Source organism: Pectinophora gossypiella, chromosome 16 (genome assembly GCF_024362695.1).
Source record: "Pectinophora gossypiella chromosome 16, ilPecGoss1.1, whole genome shotgun sequence".
Lineage (NCBI taxonomy): Eukaryota > Metazoa > Arthropoda > Insecta > Lepidoptera > Gelechiidae > Pectinophora > Pectinophora gossypiella.
In genome coordinates, this window is record NC_065419.1 from 1,668,009 (window position 1) to 1,686,800 (window position 18,792).

The 18,792-nt window shown below is 39.1% G+C and overlaps 2 protein-coding genes across 3 annotated transcripts in view; one reads left to right on the top strand and one right to left on the bottom strand.

Moving 5' to 3' along the window:
• LOC126373959 (uncharacterized) overlaps nt 1-18,792 on the bottom strand; it is a 650,308-nt gene that overhangs the window by 508,295 nt on the left and 123,221 nt on the right. The window lies entirely within an intron of this gene.
• LOC126373965 (potassium voltage-gated channel protein Shaw-like) overlaps nt 1-18,792 on the top strand; it is a 320,695-nt gene that overhangs the window by 130,863 nt on the left and 171,040 nt on the right. For both annotated transcript variants that reach the window (XM_050020368.1, XM_050020369.1), the window contains one exon: nt 2,006-2,185. In XM_050020368.1, the coding sequence (XP_049876325.1) occupies nt 2,006-2,185 (180 nt within the window). The remainder of the gene's footprint in view (nt 1-2,005; nt 2,186-18,792) is intronic.

Below are 18,792 nucleotides of genomic sequence, written 5' to 3' on the forward strand. Positions count from 1 at the left end.
TAAAAACTACATGAATTTTGCGACGGAAAACTCCACTTGATATCAACTTAAAATCATGGCCTGAATTCCCTGAAAGTTTTCGTTACGATGTCAGTAACAGCCTGTATATATACCATCTTGAATTGTGTCCTCTATAATATTATTGACCATTAAGTTTTTAGATGAGATACAGGCAAGGCAATAATTAATACGCTCGTCCCGGTTTGATAAGAGCTCGGGTTCGAATCCAGTCCGAGTAAAAAAAGTATCTTTGGGAGTATTCGGGAATTGAATAATGCACCGTTTCGTTGTTTCACTCCATTTGGGTATATATTTTTATGTCAGTTTTAGCGACATCTATTCGAATCCTGAATACGTCGTTCCATTTTTGAAATGTTTGACATTGACATTCTAAATGAACTAAAGCGCTAGATGGCGCTGCCGGTGACAGCAGACTTATCAGTTGTTAGCGCCATCTATTAATGTGAATACTGTACTTCGTTACATTTTGAAATTTTTGACATTGGTGCTAATTCCTGTAAATACCATCTAATTTTATTTTAAGTTATATCTGTCCTTTTCTTATCCGCCGAAAAGGAAAGGGACGGGTAATCGACAAGCATAAAATTTATGGAACACACGTCAATTTTAAGCACAAATCTAAACCAACCGTCTAAAAATTTTACGTCAGTCAATAACCCGACACATTAATTTACTCATTCTTCCTAAAATTAAGAGCTGTGAATCATCCGTCCCTTTCCTTTTCGACGGATACGAAAATGACGGATATAACCTAAAATAAAATTAGGCGGTGTCTGCAGGAATCGGGGCCATTGGCATTCTAAATGAACTAAAGCGCTAGATGGCGCTGCCGGTAACAGCATATTTATCAATTTTTAGCGCCATCTATTTATTTGAATACTGTACATCGTTCCATTTTTGAAATGTTTGACATTGACATTCTAAATGAACTAAAGCGCTAGATGGCGCTGCCGGTAACAGCAGACTTATCAGTTGTTAGCGACATCTATTTATTTGAATAATGTACATCGTTCCATTTTTGAAATGTTTGACATTGATATTCTAAATGAACTAAAGCGCTAGATGGCGCTGTCCATGACTGCAGACTTATTGAATGTTGATACCTTTCCAAATTGCACTGAGAGAGACAAATGGTACTCACATAACTCGATCCCATTCACACTGGAACTGTCTCTTCAAGCACATCCCGAGTGCGGGAATAACAATGCGAGATACGAATAGTGACGATTTATGACCATAATGGTTATTAAGTCCAAGCATGTGTTTTGTACATAATATTTTTTTTTTTTTTTTTTTTATTGTTAAATTGGTAAGTACAATTTTATTTCTTACAATATTAACCCGCCAAACTGTTACGTTTGATGGCGAGATGCGCTTATCTAATAAACATAAATTTCTACTCACCTAGATAAATAATAAAATAGAAAAACCATAACAATCAAGGTAACTTACAATATATAAGGTCCAAGAAACCCATCGCTCAGCTTAGATGCCATTCTACATAGTTCGAACATAACCCAACAAGAACGTTAGGTACTAAATTAGAGAAGTTCTCCGCTAAGCAGTGTGTCCCTTAGCCTTGACTTTAACATTCCTACACTTAATTTAAAACTAAAGTTTTCTAACACTCGATGGTCTCTAAAAACATAATATAAGTGCACTAAAACCGACTCCGTGGTCCAGTGGTTGAGCGTTGGGCTCGCGATCCGGAGGCTCCGGGTTCGAGTCTTGACGTTTAGTAAAAAGTAACTGATTTGACTAGTTGGAAACTAGCCTATAATAGGCTGTAGCTGACTAAATTGATGTTTTAAATAATCCTATTAGTTAATTAAAGCACATAATAACGGGTTCTTACGGGTTCTTATGATAATAACCGCGTAAACTTAAAACAATGTATCCTATTTGTTACTATTATAGTCTTCTTAATATTTCCACGATTTCGAACGTCGGTCGCGATTTGACCAAAACCCTTTTTTGCCCACAGAATACCCTGGCGATCCTGGATAAATTGGACATTGACAGCGAGAAGCCTTCAGAAGAAGAGATTGCCAGGTTGTTCGGCTATGAAGAGGCATACTTCTCAGGGGACCTTGGAGTGTGGCAGAGACTCAAACCCAAAGTCTGGGCGTTGTTTGATGAACCCTCCAGTTCTCCTTCCGCGAAGGTAAGGGTTGAATACTTAACTCTATTAAAAAAAAACAAAACAATTACCTTCTCTAAGGTTCGGTTCACACAGGCTACCAACCACACGCCACATTTTATAACCGGCTCTCTGCTGATCCCTTTAGCGTTTATGGCTATCCGTCTACTACGGTCGATTAATTCTTCCAAATATAATCCCCTCAGAGTCGAGGTATCCATAGTTGGGTGCGTACCCAACTGGGCACCTCAGTGTCTTACATTTTGTACCAGCAAATCTGCAAAGTTACGTCAAAAAAGCTAAGTTTCAACAAGATGTAATAAGCGTGTTAACTGGTTGTCGCTAGGCACAAGTGGCTATGGTTCGTGGCCCGTTTGCACCGTTACTGGGTGAATATCAAAATTTCGAGTTTGGTGGCGAAATTTCATATTATTTTTTCGTGAAAAATTGGGTTCCGACATGAAAAAGATCCATAAGGATCCTGGGTTTGGGACAAGAAAAAGGATCCTTTTGTCGGCGGGTTACCATTCTTACTTGGTTGACATACCACTAATCCGCACCAAGCGCTTCGCTTCAACCTTCATAATGCGCACAGCCAAGGAATGGAATGGGCTGCCGGCGTCGGTATTTCCTGACTCTTATAACCTGGGGTCCTTTAAATCACGGGTGAATAGGCATTTTCTGGGTAAGCTCGTTCCAACGTCGATCTCTTCTTCTTGTAGAAGAACGAAGTAAAGAGCAAACCCATCTTAATTAAAAAAAAAAAGAACCCAATTTTTCACGATAAAATTATATGAAAGTTCGCCACCAAACTTGACACATTTTGATATTCACCCTACTACATATCTCTAGTTCTTATTTTAAAACTCCCACGTTATAGTTACTAATTCTTTTCTTCCGATCGAGTAATATCTATGTTTACAATTTATTTTCAAAATGGTAAGTACTTTTTTGTAGATTTCATTATTATTTTATGGTAGTGTAGATTAGGTTACGTTACTAAGCACACTTTTCTGCTTACCAATATAAAAAATAGGGGGTCCTAATTAGATTTTTTGGTCCTAATTAGACTGTGATTTCTAATTTGGTTGGGATATTACAGGATGATCAACTGATTGTCCGAAAGTAAGATGATCAATCACGTTAAGCTGTTGGTTCCGGTTACTACTTACTGATGTAAGTTTGCAGTCGTTTCATGAGCCATGTCAGAGGCCTTTGACGGCTCAATAGTAACCCTGACACCAGATCAAATTCAAATACAGAATTATTTATTTGCCCATAAAACATGGTACGATAAAGGTTTTACAATAAATGTGAGAATCTCATGTTTTGCCGCAATTTGGTATGCAAAAATTATTTACTAAGCTAACGCAAAATAATAATAATAAAAATGTTTATTTCTCCACTTAAAACACAAAACAAAACAAAAAAAATTCTTAGTTGGCTAACATTGTGATACAAGTGAATTTTAAGGGAGCTGGTGCTTGTAAAAGGATTTCCCTTCCTTCCTTCAGGAGGTCACCAGGCCCCAACCCTTGGTAATTATTTAATATATTCTAATGTGTTACTAAGTAGCTACAAATATTAGAGAAATGTATAATTATATAATCCAAAAAATATATCAAAAAAAAAACAGAAAAAAAAGAAATTAAATAAGGGAAAAACTGACAGGAACCTTCGAGATACGCAAGTGTGTGTGTGTGTGTGTGTGTTCTTCTGGGCTATTATTGCTGGTAAAATAATAGTCAATATAATCAAATTTAAATAGGTACATAGAGGGTTTGGTAATCCACATCACAACGATAGAAGAATACTTACATTCTTGAAGTATTGTAATGAGGCTGTTAGCTTGTCAGGTTTATGGGAACAAATGGTCGGAAATGATAAGAAAAATGGCCGCACGTGACATGGCGGAGTAGGAGAGCTTTACTTGAAATTGTGACCTGCATTCTCGGACCCGTGATAGCTCAGTTCGGAGAACGCGTTATTAACATCGTAGTGATACAGGTTCGAATTCCGGCTTGAACTCTAAACCTCAATTCAAGTCAGTTTGAATTCATGTTTGGGTTATAGATAATTGATATCAGGATTATAAGACTGGTCTCCAGGATTTGTGCTTGGAGTTTTGCTACTTATCTTATCAGCCTTGTTATTATCAGTATACAACATTATACATTTTAATGCTGGCGCAACTGCTGTAGCACTAATTACCCACCAGAAATCGAACCTGGGACCTTCAGATCAAGAGACCGACGCTCTTATCACTACACTATGGAGGTCGTTGTTTTGAATGAAGCTAATTTACAAGAGCAACCGTATCTTTAAACTTTAATCCTTCTGTTTTATAAAACATAGATTCTGACCTCCTATCAAGGATATTTATTACAATTTAGAGGTATTAGTCGAAAAAACCGCCGCAAAATTTGCACAGTTGACTAATCTCTGGCGAGATAAAACGAATTTATAACAGAGGTACAAATTGCAGATGAGTCGTTAACCCATCGTCGAGATTTTTTTTTATTTTACGCCACAAAGGAGAGAATTTCATGAAAACGTTTTTTATTCGAGAATGTTGACGAACGTTGGAACAATGGAATGGGGGCCATTTTTGTTTAATTAACGCGTGGTGCTATGGTGCTATGCACATACCCATATAACATTGACGGCCTCTGTGGTCCAGTGATCTGAGAGTTGGGCTCACGATCCGGAGGTCCCGGGTTCAAATCCCGGTGGGGACATATCACAAAAATCACTTTGTGATTCCTAGTTTGGTTAGGACATTACAGGCTGATCACCTGATTGTGCGTAAGTAAGATGATCCGTGCTTCAGAAGGCACGTTAAGCTGTTGGTCCCGGTTACTACTTACTGATGTAGGGTTGTAGTCGTTTCATGAGCCATATCAGGGGCCTTTGGCGGCTCAATAGTAACCCTGACACCAGGGTTGATGGGGTTTGTAATCCACCTCACAACCCACACGATAGAAGAAAAAGATCAAAAAGTGATTCCAATGCATAAACTTCTTTCACCCTAAGGTTGCCTGGCAGAAATTGCTGTTTTAATAATAACGCCGCCCATTGTGCTTACTTTATATGCCTGCACATGTCTCGTGTTTATGTTTTTGTGCAATAAAGAATTATTGAGTGTTTGATTAATTCTAAGAATCATGGAAACAAAGTAGTCACAATTTTTCGTCTCGTAACTTAATTTAGTTACTTTGTAAGATATCTGATATTCAATACGGGGAGCACCGGTTCGATCCCCGGCTTTGCAACAATGATTTTTTTTAATTTATCCTAAGTGCAATTTTCACTAACACAGTTGACTCGACTTATATACGGCGATACGGCTCACCATCTATCACGTTGGTCTAACAGAAAGCTCGGTGAGCTGTGGGTACTTAGTTCATCTTGCGACGGGTTTACCTCTCACTACCCCAATTCATCATCATCTTATTATTATCCCGTTTTTTATAGAGTTCGCTTACCTAACCTGAAGATTTGACAGGTCAGGTTTTTTACAGAAGCGACTGCCTGTCTGACCTTCCAACGTGCAAAGGGAAAACCATCTCGATAGGTTAGGTCTGACCTCACACTACCCTAATTGGTTGCTCAAAACTAATAGTTTTGAGATATGATTATTAATTTCGAGCTTATACTATGTTAAATTGTTGGCTTTGCTCTGTTTTGCTCCATCATCTCCGTAGCGTTATCCTGTTTTTCAAGGGGTCCGCTGATCAAAACAGGACTGACTACCCCAATGGGAAATATAGTCGTGAGCTTATGAAAGATAAGAGTATCATAATAAAAAATACTCTAGTATTTACTATTCTATTTCTAGTTCTTTATTCAAGTGTTCGGAATTATGTAAAACGAAATGCCGTAAAACGGACCTAACTTGCATTCAGCTATGAAGTATGATAAAGAATTCACTTCGTAAAGTCTTAGAACACTGTACCCTAGATATTATGAAAGATATGTAATGAAATTGCACCTTTATGTGAATATTATGCAATGGAAATATTCTACTGAAACTTTTCGAGAACTATTTGAAAAAAGAACGGAAATAGGAAGTGATATCCATATAGATATGGAGCCGTAGTAGTTCAGTTGGAAGATTGCTTGACTCTCATCATGAAGTCGCAGGTTTGAATCCCAGCACGGGTCTAAACCAATGATTTTAGAATTTGTTTTCGAATTCATGTTCGGATTATAAATGATTATCACGTGCTCAGCGGTAATAGAAAACATCGCGTGAGGAAAAAAACCCACATTCTTCAAAAATGCGTTTCGGAGGTATGTAAGCTAACTTAAATTGGGCTGGTTTTCCCTTCGGGTTGGAAGGTTAGGGGATCAGGTAGGAAGGAAGAAAACCGGACCTGTCAAATTTTCAGGCTAGGTAAGCGGACCCTGTGAAAAATGGGTTAACGCTAGGAAGATGATATAAATATGTAAAGGTATTTGGATGTCTTGCGAGTACATTTTATTTGTCGTGTTTATAAATAAACTATGATTGTGTCGTTTAAGTATAAGTGTATGTGTATGCTTTAGGGTTAGTAATTCTTAATGGTAATTTTCCAAATTCAAATTTTAAATTTAATGAAACTCGTATTTACTGAAACACATCATCAGGACTTTATCTTACTGATGACTTGTCTGCTCACCTCGAAAGGGATACAGGCGTAAATTTATCTTATTTCCTATCAAGTTTTAAACTTTAATATCACCTCGCAACAAATGGATTTGCCAGTTGAGTGTGTCACGACGATCATATTAATGATGATTTGCGTAGTACTGCTACGTCGTAACGTTGCTACGGCGTAGTTATTTTAGACGTCTTAATAGGCTTCACTTTTCTTGCCGCGTTCAGCGACGCCTGACGTGTTAAGTGGCGTGAGCTGCCTTAAAAACAAACGTATGACAATGTACTGAGTGTTCACGAAGAAGCGTTTTTGCAGGCGTTTATTTGATAATTTCCACTCGACGTTCCCTAAAACACACGATAGATGGCGTTGTTCACTTTTAACGTGATAATTACCTAGTTTCTCATTGCTGGGGTACATAATTATTGAGGTTCGCACCCAACTGGGCACTCTCAGGCTGTCTTAAACCTTGTACCGGGTGAGAGCCTTCAGCGCTCCCCGTTTGTCCGGTTAAGTAGTTAACGCCATCTGCGGCAAATCTACAGTAATTCACGTCAAAAAAAAAGCTTACTCCGGTTAGAAATTAGCTTGAGTATTTGTATTGTGTAATCAATTTCATCCTCCTGTCCGTATCTCACACTAAGTCGGAACAACATGTATTTTATTGTATTCTTCTCCCATTTATCTCTGTCAGTACTCACACCTTTCATACATATTTTTCTTTATACTATCCATCCACTCATTTTGAGTTTACGTGAACATACATACATACATAAACTCACGCCCGTAATCCCTAATGAGGTGGGCAGAGCCACAAGTAATCAAAGACAACTTGCAGCCACTGTTGATACGATGTCGTAAGCTGGATATGATAAAACTTATGGTGATAAGGGATTAGCCTATCGCCCATAACATTAGTCCATCATGTCAGATGATACAATCCCTCTGTCGGTTTTTACGACATGCCCGGGAAGACAAGCAGCTGAACGTGTTCTATGTTATTTATTTGCTCCCAGAACAGCATAGAAGCAGTGAGTTTACGTGTGTATGTATGATCTTGTACTGCGCGCGCAGCTTAACGCGCTGCTTGGGCGTCGCTCGATGCGTCGCTTCATGCGCTATATAACGCGCTGCCTGATGCACCACTAGACGCGCTGCCTCTCCATGGACGGAAAAAAATGCTTGACGCGTGGCGCACGAAACCGCGTTACGCCCCGCGTGTCCCAGAACGCGGCCTTAGGATTGCGGCAAAATCTAAAATTGTAAAATGATGTCAGTTATATCGGTGCGGTGACAATCACTCTTAAAAAAAGATACTCGTGTACTTATTTGAACGCAATAAAAAAATATTTGTATTGTTTTTTTCTTATTTACAAAAAGCAACGGTCAATGAAATTTATTTAATTATTTTGAAAAGTAGCGATAGCACTGCTTTTTGAGTCCTATAGATAATCGCATTATGAAGTGGTTTACACATCTACATAAATAATAAAAAAGCGGACAATTCATGAAAAGAAAATTACCGTGTGTCGACTGACGCATCAGTGCGAGTGAGATAACGTTCATGCGCTCTCTCTCTCTTTCTCTGTAGTGGTTAACAGCCATTTAAAAATAAAATAGACCCAGAGGGGATGAGGTCAGCGTCCAGTACGAATTGGTGCGGGACGGAAAGTTACATTTCTATACGTAGGTAGTATTATTCTTTATTCTATGAGCAAATAGAGCTGATTTTAAATCCAGTACTTAACAAGAAAAAACAACTAAATGCACTGTTATCCTGTTTTACAATAAGAACAAAGAGCTAAAGAGAAATATATTCAACAAAAATGCACATTTTTATCGAAAAATTATACAGTGAAAATGCATCGAATTGTTTACATATAAAATACTGAACCAGAGCTACTATAATTTCAGTTTCATTGTTATTCGTTGTAAAAGATGGTATTACGGGTATAAAATAGCTTGTTTTTTATATTTATATTAAGTCGCCATTAGTAGCCCATTGATGACGTTGGTGTTACCATTCAATTGTTATCTCCAACATTTCAAGGACGTAAATTTTATTATTGATAGTGAATTATTGACTAATGTATTTAATTACTATTATTTGTCACATATATAAAATTCATTTCAACTGTACGTAAATCTTTAACTAAACGTACAAAATTTTCTTGCAAAGTAAATTAAAAACATGGGACGTGGGTAATATATTTTTTGCGATTTGGCAACGCAGGGTCGGATGATGTCAGCTGGGCTAACCTTGAAATGCTAGCTGTCAGTTTTGAGCATACCTGGGGGGTTAAAATGGCCACATCGAAGCAATTCATCTAAGAAAGCAATATTGCAATTTGACATTTGCGCATATAAAAGTAAGTGCGCAATGCAAACAAAGTGAGGAGGCTCGGTGTCGCTCAGCGGGCAATGGAGAGAGCTATGCTCGGTATTTCCCTGCTCGATCGAATCAGAAATGAGGAGATCCGCAGGAGAACTAAAGTCACCGACATAGCTCGGAGAATTGCAAAACTGAAATGGCAGTGGGCAGGACACATAGCGAGGAGAACCGATGGCCGCTGGGGCGGAAGGGTTCTGGAGTGGCGACCACGTGTTGGACGACGCTCAGTGGGTAGGCCCGCTACAAGATGGACCGACGATCTGGTGAAGGTCGCGGGAAGCCGCTGGATGCGGGCAGCGCAGGACCGATCGTCGTGGAGATCCTTGGGGGAGGCCTATGCCCAGCAGTGGGCGTCGTACGGCTGATGATGAGTGTGAGTGTGCAAACAGATGTCAAATAGCAATATTGCTTTCTTAGATGAATTGCTTGGATGTGGCCATTTTAACCCCCCCGGGGGTTCTTATACCATGTATTATAATGTTTGTTTGTGTTAAGTATGTAAACTCCTCGCGCATGTGAGTGTCGTTTTTGTATCTGATAGACTCGACGACGCGGTTTTACATCTTAATGTGGAGAACTTTTGTTTTATTTCGCTAACTTTGTCAAAGCCTTTCCTCTGCTCATAATTTAGAGCGAGATTTTCACTTAAGATGAAACAATGAAAGTTTCAGAAAGATTAGGGAAGAATTTCGTTGTGACAAGACGATGACATCAAAGCTTCAAAGTTGAGAGAACAATGTTATTGAATTATGTCTTTTGATTATTTTTTATTTTGGGAAATGATTTTAGGAAATGAACGCCGAAGGACGTAATATACGATCCCGACGACCAGATTACTCTAGCCATAGAGGCGGCCAATCAGCTCACGACACCAGATACTTCAGGACCCCGATACCGACGCCGCCGGCGTGGTCGAGTAGTTATTGCCATCTGCGGCAAATCTACAATAAGTCATGTCAAAAAAAAGGAATGCACGCTATTCCTTATATATAAGTATCACATCGCTAACGCTTAGATGCCCCTAGAACAATACTGGTTTATTACAGATCTTAAATTAAAAGCTTAGTCCGGACACTCTATACAAAAATCTAATTATTACCGTGTACTACTACGTAGTCACTACCTAACGCGTTAGTGCAAGCAAGACACAGTCCGTCCTCCCCCTTACTTTTTAGTGGCTTATGGCCATTTAAGACCTAAATACAATCAGAGGGGGTAAGGTTGGCGCCCCATACTATATTGTTTATTTTTTATACTTTTGTACGCCAATATTTAGGATGTTAGTGACATCGTAACAAATACTGATGGGGATGATTCAGCCCATGATTCTGAGTTGATATCAAGTGGAATTTCCTGTCAGGAAATTCATGAACATTTTGGTCTTTTTTTAATTATTTTCTGTTCCATACTTTTGCGACGGAAAATTCCACTTGATATCAACTCAGAATCATGGCCTGAATCATCCCTCAAAGTTTTCGTAACGATGTCACTATCGCCCTGTATAGGCGATTTTCACACGATGTGGTCGCCGTCGCGGTTGGCGGTGAAGTGGTCGGAAAAGTAGTAGGTATTGACTTGAAGGTAAACCGTCGATTCTTTACACACAAACACGTCGTGTGATAACTGCTTTACTTTTATCCATCTCTAGGTATATTGTATGTAAGTACAAGCGAGAGAGTGCTCATTTTTCAAATGAATCGTTTTTTCCAGACATATGCGTTCTGTTCTTGTCATGACGGAGTGAATTTTTCTGCCTAGCTCGGTTCAACGAGCGGGAAAGGTTTATTGGTGTTTATGCCCAAATTTTGTATTTACATTTTTGTAAATAACCCTCCTCTTTGCTTCGGCGTAGTCGGGTAAAAACGTAGCTTCGGTCAAAATGTTTTTATAATGAATAAAATATGTGTGTGAACTAGTTTTTATACCATGGTGTCTCAATGAGATAGTGTATTTACATAAAATCGCGAGGAAGCCGGTTCGCACCCCGGTGAGTTATCAATTTATCTTAAATGCAGTTTTCACTAACACAGTTGGCTCGACCATTACAGATGGCGATACTCTCACCACCTATCACGTTGGTCTAACAGAAAGATAGGTGAGGTGTGGGTATCGGCAATACTCACTTATCACTTTGGTCTGAAAGATTAGTTAGGTTAGGTTAGGCCCTAACTTAATGTTTATGAAGATAGCTACAGTAAACTTTATTTACACCATAGACAAAACAGTTACAGAACAAAAATATCAAACAAAATAAAATAAAACTAAAACAAATAAACAAAACTCAAAATAAAATAAATTATTTATTTATTTATTTATTTGTACACAATGAAACAGACACAAGAAACATACAAAGAAAACAGATAGTACAGGCAAGCTTATCTCTAAACAAAGAGATTTCTTCCAGCTGACCTACGTGACAAGAGAGACTTTCAACGTATAATATTATATAGATAGACATACATACGCGTACAAATTATTTAGAAATTACTTATACTAATATAAGACACAATTAATGTACTATGTACAATTAACACTTAAACTAAAACTTTATTAAAAAGCCCGCCTCGAATCGTACCCGGTGCAAATGTACCCATAATGCTGGCTGCGTTTCCGTATTGACTCTGACTTCCCCAATTGGAATATAGTCATCAGCTTATGTTATGTCATCACGAGGGCCCACAAGAGCTGAATCCAACATTGCGATCTCAAACCTACTTTTCAAGTAATAAATTAGCATTTTAAGAACATTAAATTCCCAGAAAACTTGTGCCATACAACTTTACAGCCCACTTTCTTTTACGACCATTATAAAAACTCGCAATTAAAAAGCAATCTTTTAAATAAAATATCTCAACTTGCACCTGCGTACGCTGAAAATAACGTTATCCCAGAAATAACGCTTTATTTAGGAAATAACGCTATTAACCGAGTTGCCACGTTGTGTTATAACAGTTTTTTCGCGGGAAAAGATAACGATTTGGAAAGGTTACTCGGAGTCTGATATATTACTCGCCTGCACTCAGCTTTAGCATGAAAGTAGGGTTGGTAAAATGCTGCTTTTGGCAAAACCTTCTGTTTTCAAAGTCTAATAAGCTCGAAACACTTCTAGCCTTAGGCTACACCGTCACCTAATTCATCTTACCAATTGGTGATTTTATTTAAATCGAACCTAAAATTGAAAATACTTAAAAAGCTTTTGAACTTAGAAAAATATGTTTACATGAAATAGTTTCGCGAGAAGCATCATTCGAAGTTACAAGTTACAGTTTCCCATCACAATTAAATTTATTAGTTTATTTATGAAAAGTAAATAGCAGCAAATAGCACAATGTTGAGGAGCTCGGTGGCGCAGCGGTAAACGCGCTCGGTCTGCGATTGTTAAAGTTAAGCAACTTTCGCAAAGGCCGGTCATAGGATGGGTGACCACAAAAAAAAAGTTTTCATCTCGAGCTCCTCTGTGCTTCGGAAGGCACGTTAAGCCGTTGGTCCCGGCTGCATTAGCAGTCGTTAATAACCATCAATCCGCACTGGGCCCGCGTGATGGTTTAAGGCCCGATCTCCCTATCCATCCATAGGGAAGGCCCGTACCCCAGCAGTGGGGACGTTAATGGGCTGATGATGATGAGCACAATGTCCTGTTTTATTACTGCGGGGCGGATGGCAAGAGGGAAATTACTGCCCTATTTTCCCTAAAAAGTAGCATGGAGAATGCTACACCGACAAGAGCGTGGCTCTTAAATTAGTGATGAGATGGAATGGAGTGGGTGGAATTAACTCAAGAAGTTTCGTGAACTTTCTAATCGTTGACCCAATGGCTAACCGCATCCGACACTGTTTAATTATGTTGATCGGTAGGCATCAATCGTTATTAATGCCATCGGGGGAGGCTCCTAAGAAAATTAATTACAAATAAAGTGAATCCAATCAATCTTTACTCGGCAACTTTAAGGTAGTAGATACAGCGCTTGATACAAACATGCTGCGAAAACTTGGTGATTGTTCAGTTAATATTCGTACACAGCGGTATATACATTTTGTATCGACCGTGAAATCACTGTGGTCTTGTAGGTCACCGGCTTACTTCTCAATCTAGGAGCGCCGGTTTGAACTCCGGTACCGTACTTGTACCAATGAGTTATCAATTTATCTTAAGTGCATTTTTACTATGATTGATTGACTGGGCAAAATTCTGTGGAGGCTGATATCCGCACGTGGAAATGGCGGTAGATTGGTTATGTCCTTTGAAGACCTGTGGAACACACATTGAGCTTTGAAATGGTGAGCGGGTGGTAAACGCAAAAGGGGGCGGCCCAAAGAGACCTGGCGGCGTTCGGTTGACCGAGAGTTGAAAACTCTCGGCATGTCACGGGAGCAAGCTACAGAGACTGGAAAAGATCGCGAGGAATGGAAATCTGTTATACAAGCCCTACATCTCAACGGGGGACAAACGGATTAAAAGAAGAACAAGAAGCATTTTCAATAACAAGTGATCTTCGGTTTGTATGTAACTCCCAGGTTGCCACCAGCAACTGTGTAGTACCTACTACAGTTTTTCTACGTATCTGGGGGCACGGGAGTGCCCCCGCCAAGACGAGCAAAGCGAAGCGCAAGGGCAGGGGCACTACGTGTCATATAATGGTAGCGAAACGGCCAAACATATTTTACCTAACATGTAGAATTTGTAAACATTGGATTTGTATATAGTTAGCCAATGTAGAGTTAGAAGTCTTGACTCTACATGAGATCTGATACTTTTTGATATTGTGATGATCTCGTTTTGGCACATTTTATATAAAAATGTTTTTATTGGGATTTATGTTACTCATTGTAGATATGTCAATTTTGATTTTTGCCTTTGGTTTTGGTGTCATACAAGACCAATAACCCGGCCCCAGGCGAGACAGAGTCATCTTCTCTGCCCCCCTCTGGGCAATTCCTGTTCGGCGCGTCCTAGCCGCGGGTGTGGGCGCCTCTTACTTCAGTAGGCCGGAGTAAGATGATGGCTGAGTTTGGATAGGGACCCAGACCTACGAGGTACAACGCAGGAGCACTACCTATCTTGTGATGGTAGCGAAACGGCCAAGCCACATATTTTACCAAACATGTAGAGTTTGTAAACATTGGATTTGTATATAGTTAGCCCGTGTAGATTTAGAAGTCTTGGCTCTACATGAGATCTGATACTTTTTGATATTGTGATCGATATGATCTTGTGTTGGCACATTTTACAAATTTTCGTTATTTATTGTGGATAAGCAACAAATGGAATTAAGTATTTAGCTGGACAAAAATGGGAATGTCTACGTATGGCTGACGATACGGTCAGCTCTAAATCGGTCTAATCATACAATGGTATTTGCTGTTCAAACAAAATGTGACTTATATCATAAGGCTTCCTACTATACGTTTTCTCTGTTTGATTGGTTTATCTCTCTTGTGTAAATACTATAATTCACGCCTAGTTCGCACCGGGGTAAACAGAGACTATAGGATTTAATTTGTTTTGATTCTGTCATGATTCTCTTGCTTCCTCCACCTTCATCAATCGTTTCAACGCCGGTTCAGAGCTGGTCATACTAAATTTTTTCTAAGGACATCGCTAATTTGGTCAATGTACGTCCTTCAAGGTTTTCCTCTGCCAGTCCAAAAATTCTATTAGGTAGAAGAATTTTTACGTTTAACATTAATAATTAAAATATTAGATTTGGTCCGCGTGAATTCACGCTAGCCAATTTCAACCCAGACATTGGTAAAATAGAATTTGAAATCGGATGTGCAGTTTCGAAGATGCATTACATTACTGACGCATTGAAACTTTCTAAGTACTATCAAGATTGTATAATAATATGACTGGTATCTATGACAACAAAGCAAAATTTATTCGAATCATTTCCCAATTGGGTTCCATTTTGTTTGGCTTTCAAATACTTATATAAATGTTAAGCGCTTGTTTACTTTTTATTGGTGAGGTAGTCAATGTAGAAAATTATTTTTGAATAAAGTAACTGGCCAGTAAACTTTTTTTTACAACAAAAATCATTCAATATTATGCCGAAGACTTATTATCGTAGAAAAATTCTCGGTGATGAATAATATATTTTTTAAAAGCAGCTAAAATAAAACGGATGAAATTGAAAATCTCCGCCCGGGGTATTAATAAAGATGTGAAAATTATTCCAATTAAGTACAAATTATAAATTATGAGCTAATATTTTAAATAACAAAGATAAAATTGAGGAAAGCTTTCAAATAGATTTAATATTTCATCTCACTCTGCTTAGGCGAGCAAATGGATCGAAGCAAATTGAATTCCATAGTCTCTGCTAACCCCGGTGGGAAATAGGCGTGAGTTTATATACATAACATACGTATATAAACAGACTATATACGTCCCACTGCTGAGCACAGGCCTCTCCTCAATCAACCGGAGGGGGTTTGGAGCATACTCCACCACGCTGCTACAACGCGGGTTGGTGGAGGTGTTTTTACGGATAATAGCCGGGACCAACGGCTTAACGTGCCCTGCCCGTAACGTGCCCGTGAGCACGGAATCATCTTCCTTTTTTTCACACAATCAGGTGATTCAAGCCTGAAAAGTCTTTACCAAAGAAAGGACAGTCTCACAAAGTGATTTCGACAATGTCCCCATCGGGAATCGAACCCGGACCTCCAGATCGCGAGCCTAACGCTCTAACCACTAGACCACGAAGGCTATTAGTTTATATATGCATGTTTAATTTACATTGCGGTGCAACAAAAACTATAAATCTTAAATATTTCCAACAATAAAAACACCTACCCTCGTTTTAGTACAACCAAGTATACTTCAATTTTTTTTTCGTTACGGTGTCACTTGTTCACTGTATATCTTGAAATTCTTCTGCAGTAAATAACCGTTTGGGACGTATTTGAGCAGAACTGATGGGTGTTTGGAAGTGCAAACTCATTTCGTCTCAGCCGGCGGGGGCGTGTTAAAATAGCATATTGATGTACAGTCACGAGCAATACCCACCCACTTTAGAACCCTGTCGCACTGTCACATTTGACATTTAATTAAACTTACGGTTTAATTTATCAAAACAGTTAATGTGACATGGTTCCAAAGTGTATACATATTAGTACTCGTGACCGTACGCCGCCGGAAACTAAATACAAAAATCTCGTTCTTAGCGTGTACCGACTTACTCTGTGAGTACGAGCGAGACAGGTAGTATGCGCGCTCCCGTTTCTCCCTACCGCCCTAAATAGACTAAAGTATGCCCCTCACGGGGGTGAGGTAAATCAAACCCGCTCAAGGCTCATGTCGGTGCGGGCGGAGGGTGTCTCTTCTATGCGCATTATTCTCTCTCTCTAATTAAGAGCTGCGCTCTTGTCGGTGGAGTAATCGCCATTCCTCTCTTCTTCCCACCAAAACCTTCACCTCCCGATACGACACAAAAAAGAAAGAAAAGGTGCAGGTCGTGTCGTATCGGGAGATGCGCATTATTACTGTATATTATTTATTTTTTTTTTTTTTATTTATTTATTTTCTTATAAAAACAATGTTACAAACACTGGAATACAGACATCGGTAAACCCGCAAAAGTTTGTCTCGATGCCTGCTCCTCGCACTACGTCACAATGGTTGTCTTATATTTAATAAAAATTACAAGCTATACCTGTAGGTAGGTACTCTGTCTATTACTATAACCAACACTAAATAGTATGTAGTATTATAATGTAATCTATGCTAACAGGTAGGTAGTTCTAAACAAGTCACAGTCCGCCGGCAGCTGATGGTCGGTTCTTATCACTGTTACACACCCCACTCCATATTATACTAGCTTTTGCCCGCGACTTCGTCCGCGTGGAAGGATTTTCCCGCTAATTCCCGTTCCCGTGGGAATTTCGGGAATTCCTTTCTTAGTGCACCTCTACGGTACTTAAGCTACGTCGCTTCCAAATTTCAAGTGCCTACGTTTAGCCGTTTAGGCTGTGCGTTGATATATCAGTCAGTCAGTTTCTCCTTTTATATATTTAGATGCTTACCTATAATGCTACACTTTAAAATGCACTTTATTTTCCATGCAATTTTACACTTTTTATTATAGAAATACTTAAATTTTCCGCCATAGTCTAAGTAGGTCCATAATAGTCCCTTAGAATTTTATCTAACAACCCGCAGTAGAGCTGCGTGGTGGAGCATGCTCCATACCCTTCCGGTTGAGGGGAGGCCTGAGCCCAGCAGAGTATAGTCTGCTAAGGGCCCTGACTCCTGCAGGCACCTCCTAAATTTAAATTATACCTGTCATTGTCTGATCCACCAAAACGGAAAGAGACGGATGATAGTCGGCTGTTAATTTTATAAAAATGAATGAGTGAATAATCCGAGTGAATCGAATAGGTATCTCGCTGATATACAATCAGTTTGAAGTACGCTGCGGGGTTATTGACCAACATTTTATTTCGAAAGGATTATAAAAGATTTCTTCCTTAAATAGACGTGTTCCGTAAATTGTATGCGTGTCCCTTGCTTTTTCGTCGGATAAGAAAATGACAGGTATAACTTAAAATAAAATTAAATGGTGTCTAGTGGAATCAGCACCAATATTTATGTTATGTTAGAATTTTATAGTATGCATAATAATAAAATAAGCAGCATAATAAATTCTAACTTTTTCTTTTTGTCTCAGATCACGCAAGGAAGAAAGGTAATTCATAGGAATACAAACACGTACACACACGTACAGTCATAAGCAATATAATGTACCCACTTTAGGACTCTGTCGCACTAACATATTTGACATTTAGTGAGACTTACAGTTCAATTTGTCAAAAACGTTAATGTGACATGGTACCAAAATGTATACATATTAATGCTCGTGACCGTACAGGGTGTTAGTGACATCGTAACAAAACTGAAAGAGATGATTTGGACTATGATTCTGAGTTGATATCAAGTGGGATTTTCCGTCGTAAAAGTACGGAACTGAAAATAATAAAAAACAGGAAATTCCACTTAATATCAACTCAGAGTCATTGTCTGAGTCATCTCCTTCAGTATTCGTTACGGGGTGTGACTAACAGCCATATTTACTTGTACCTGTACGTACTTGTACGGGGTGCAAGTGACATCGTAACGTAATAACGTAATACTGAGGCGGATGAATGAATTAATATCAAGTGGAATTTTTCGTCGTAAAAGCATAGACAAGAAAGAAATTAAAAAAGGCACAAACAAACCATGAATTTTGCGACGGATTTCACTTGATAGCCTGAATCATTTCCCTTAATATCACTTACGATGTCACTAACACTCTGTATATTCACGCCCCTAATTTTCATTTTGGTAGACAGATGCACGATATTTATTACTAGCCCATTTGATCCGACTGTTGGACAAAGGCCTCCCCATGTCTATCCACAAATAGTCCCGTGCGAGTCCCGCGCGAGTCCCATGCGAGTCCCGTGCGGGTCCCGTGAGAGCTTCGTGCGAGTTTCATGCACTGGGTACCGCAGGATGGGTACCGATGTCGTGGACCACGGAAAAGACAGATGCACAAGTCATCAGAAAATAACAGTCTCAGACTCGTGTAGTTCAGTGCTGAGGGCATGTCTCC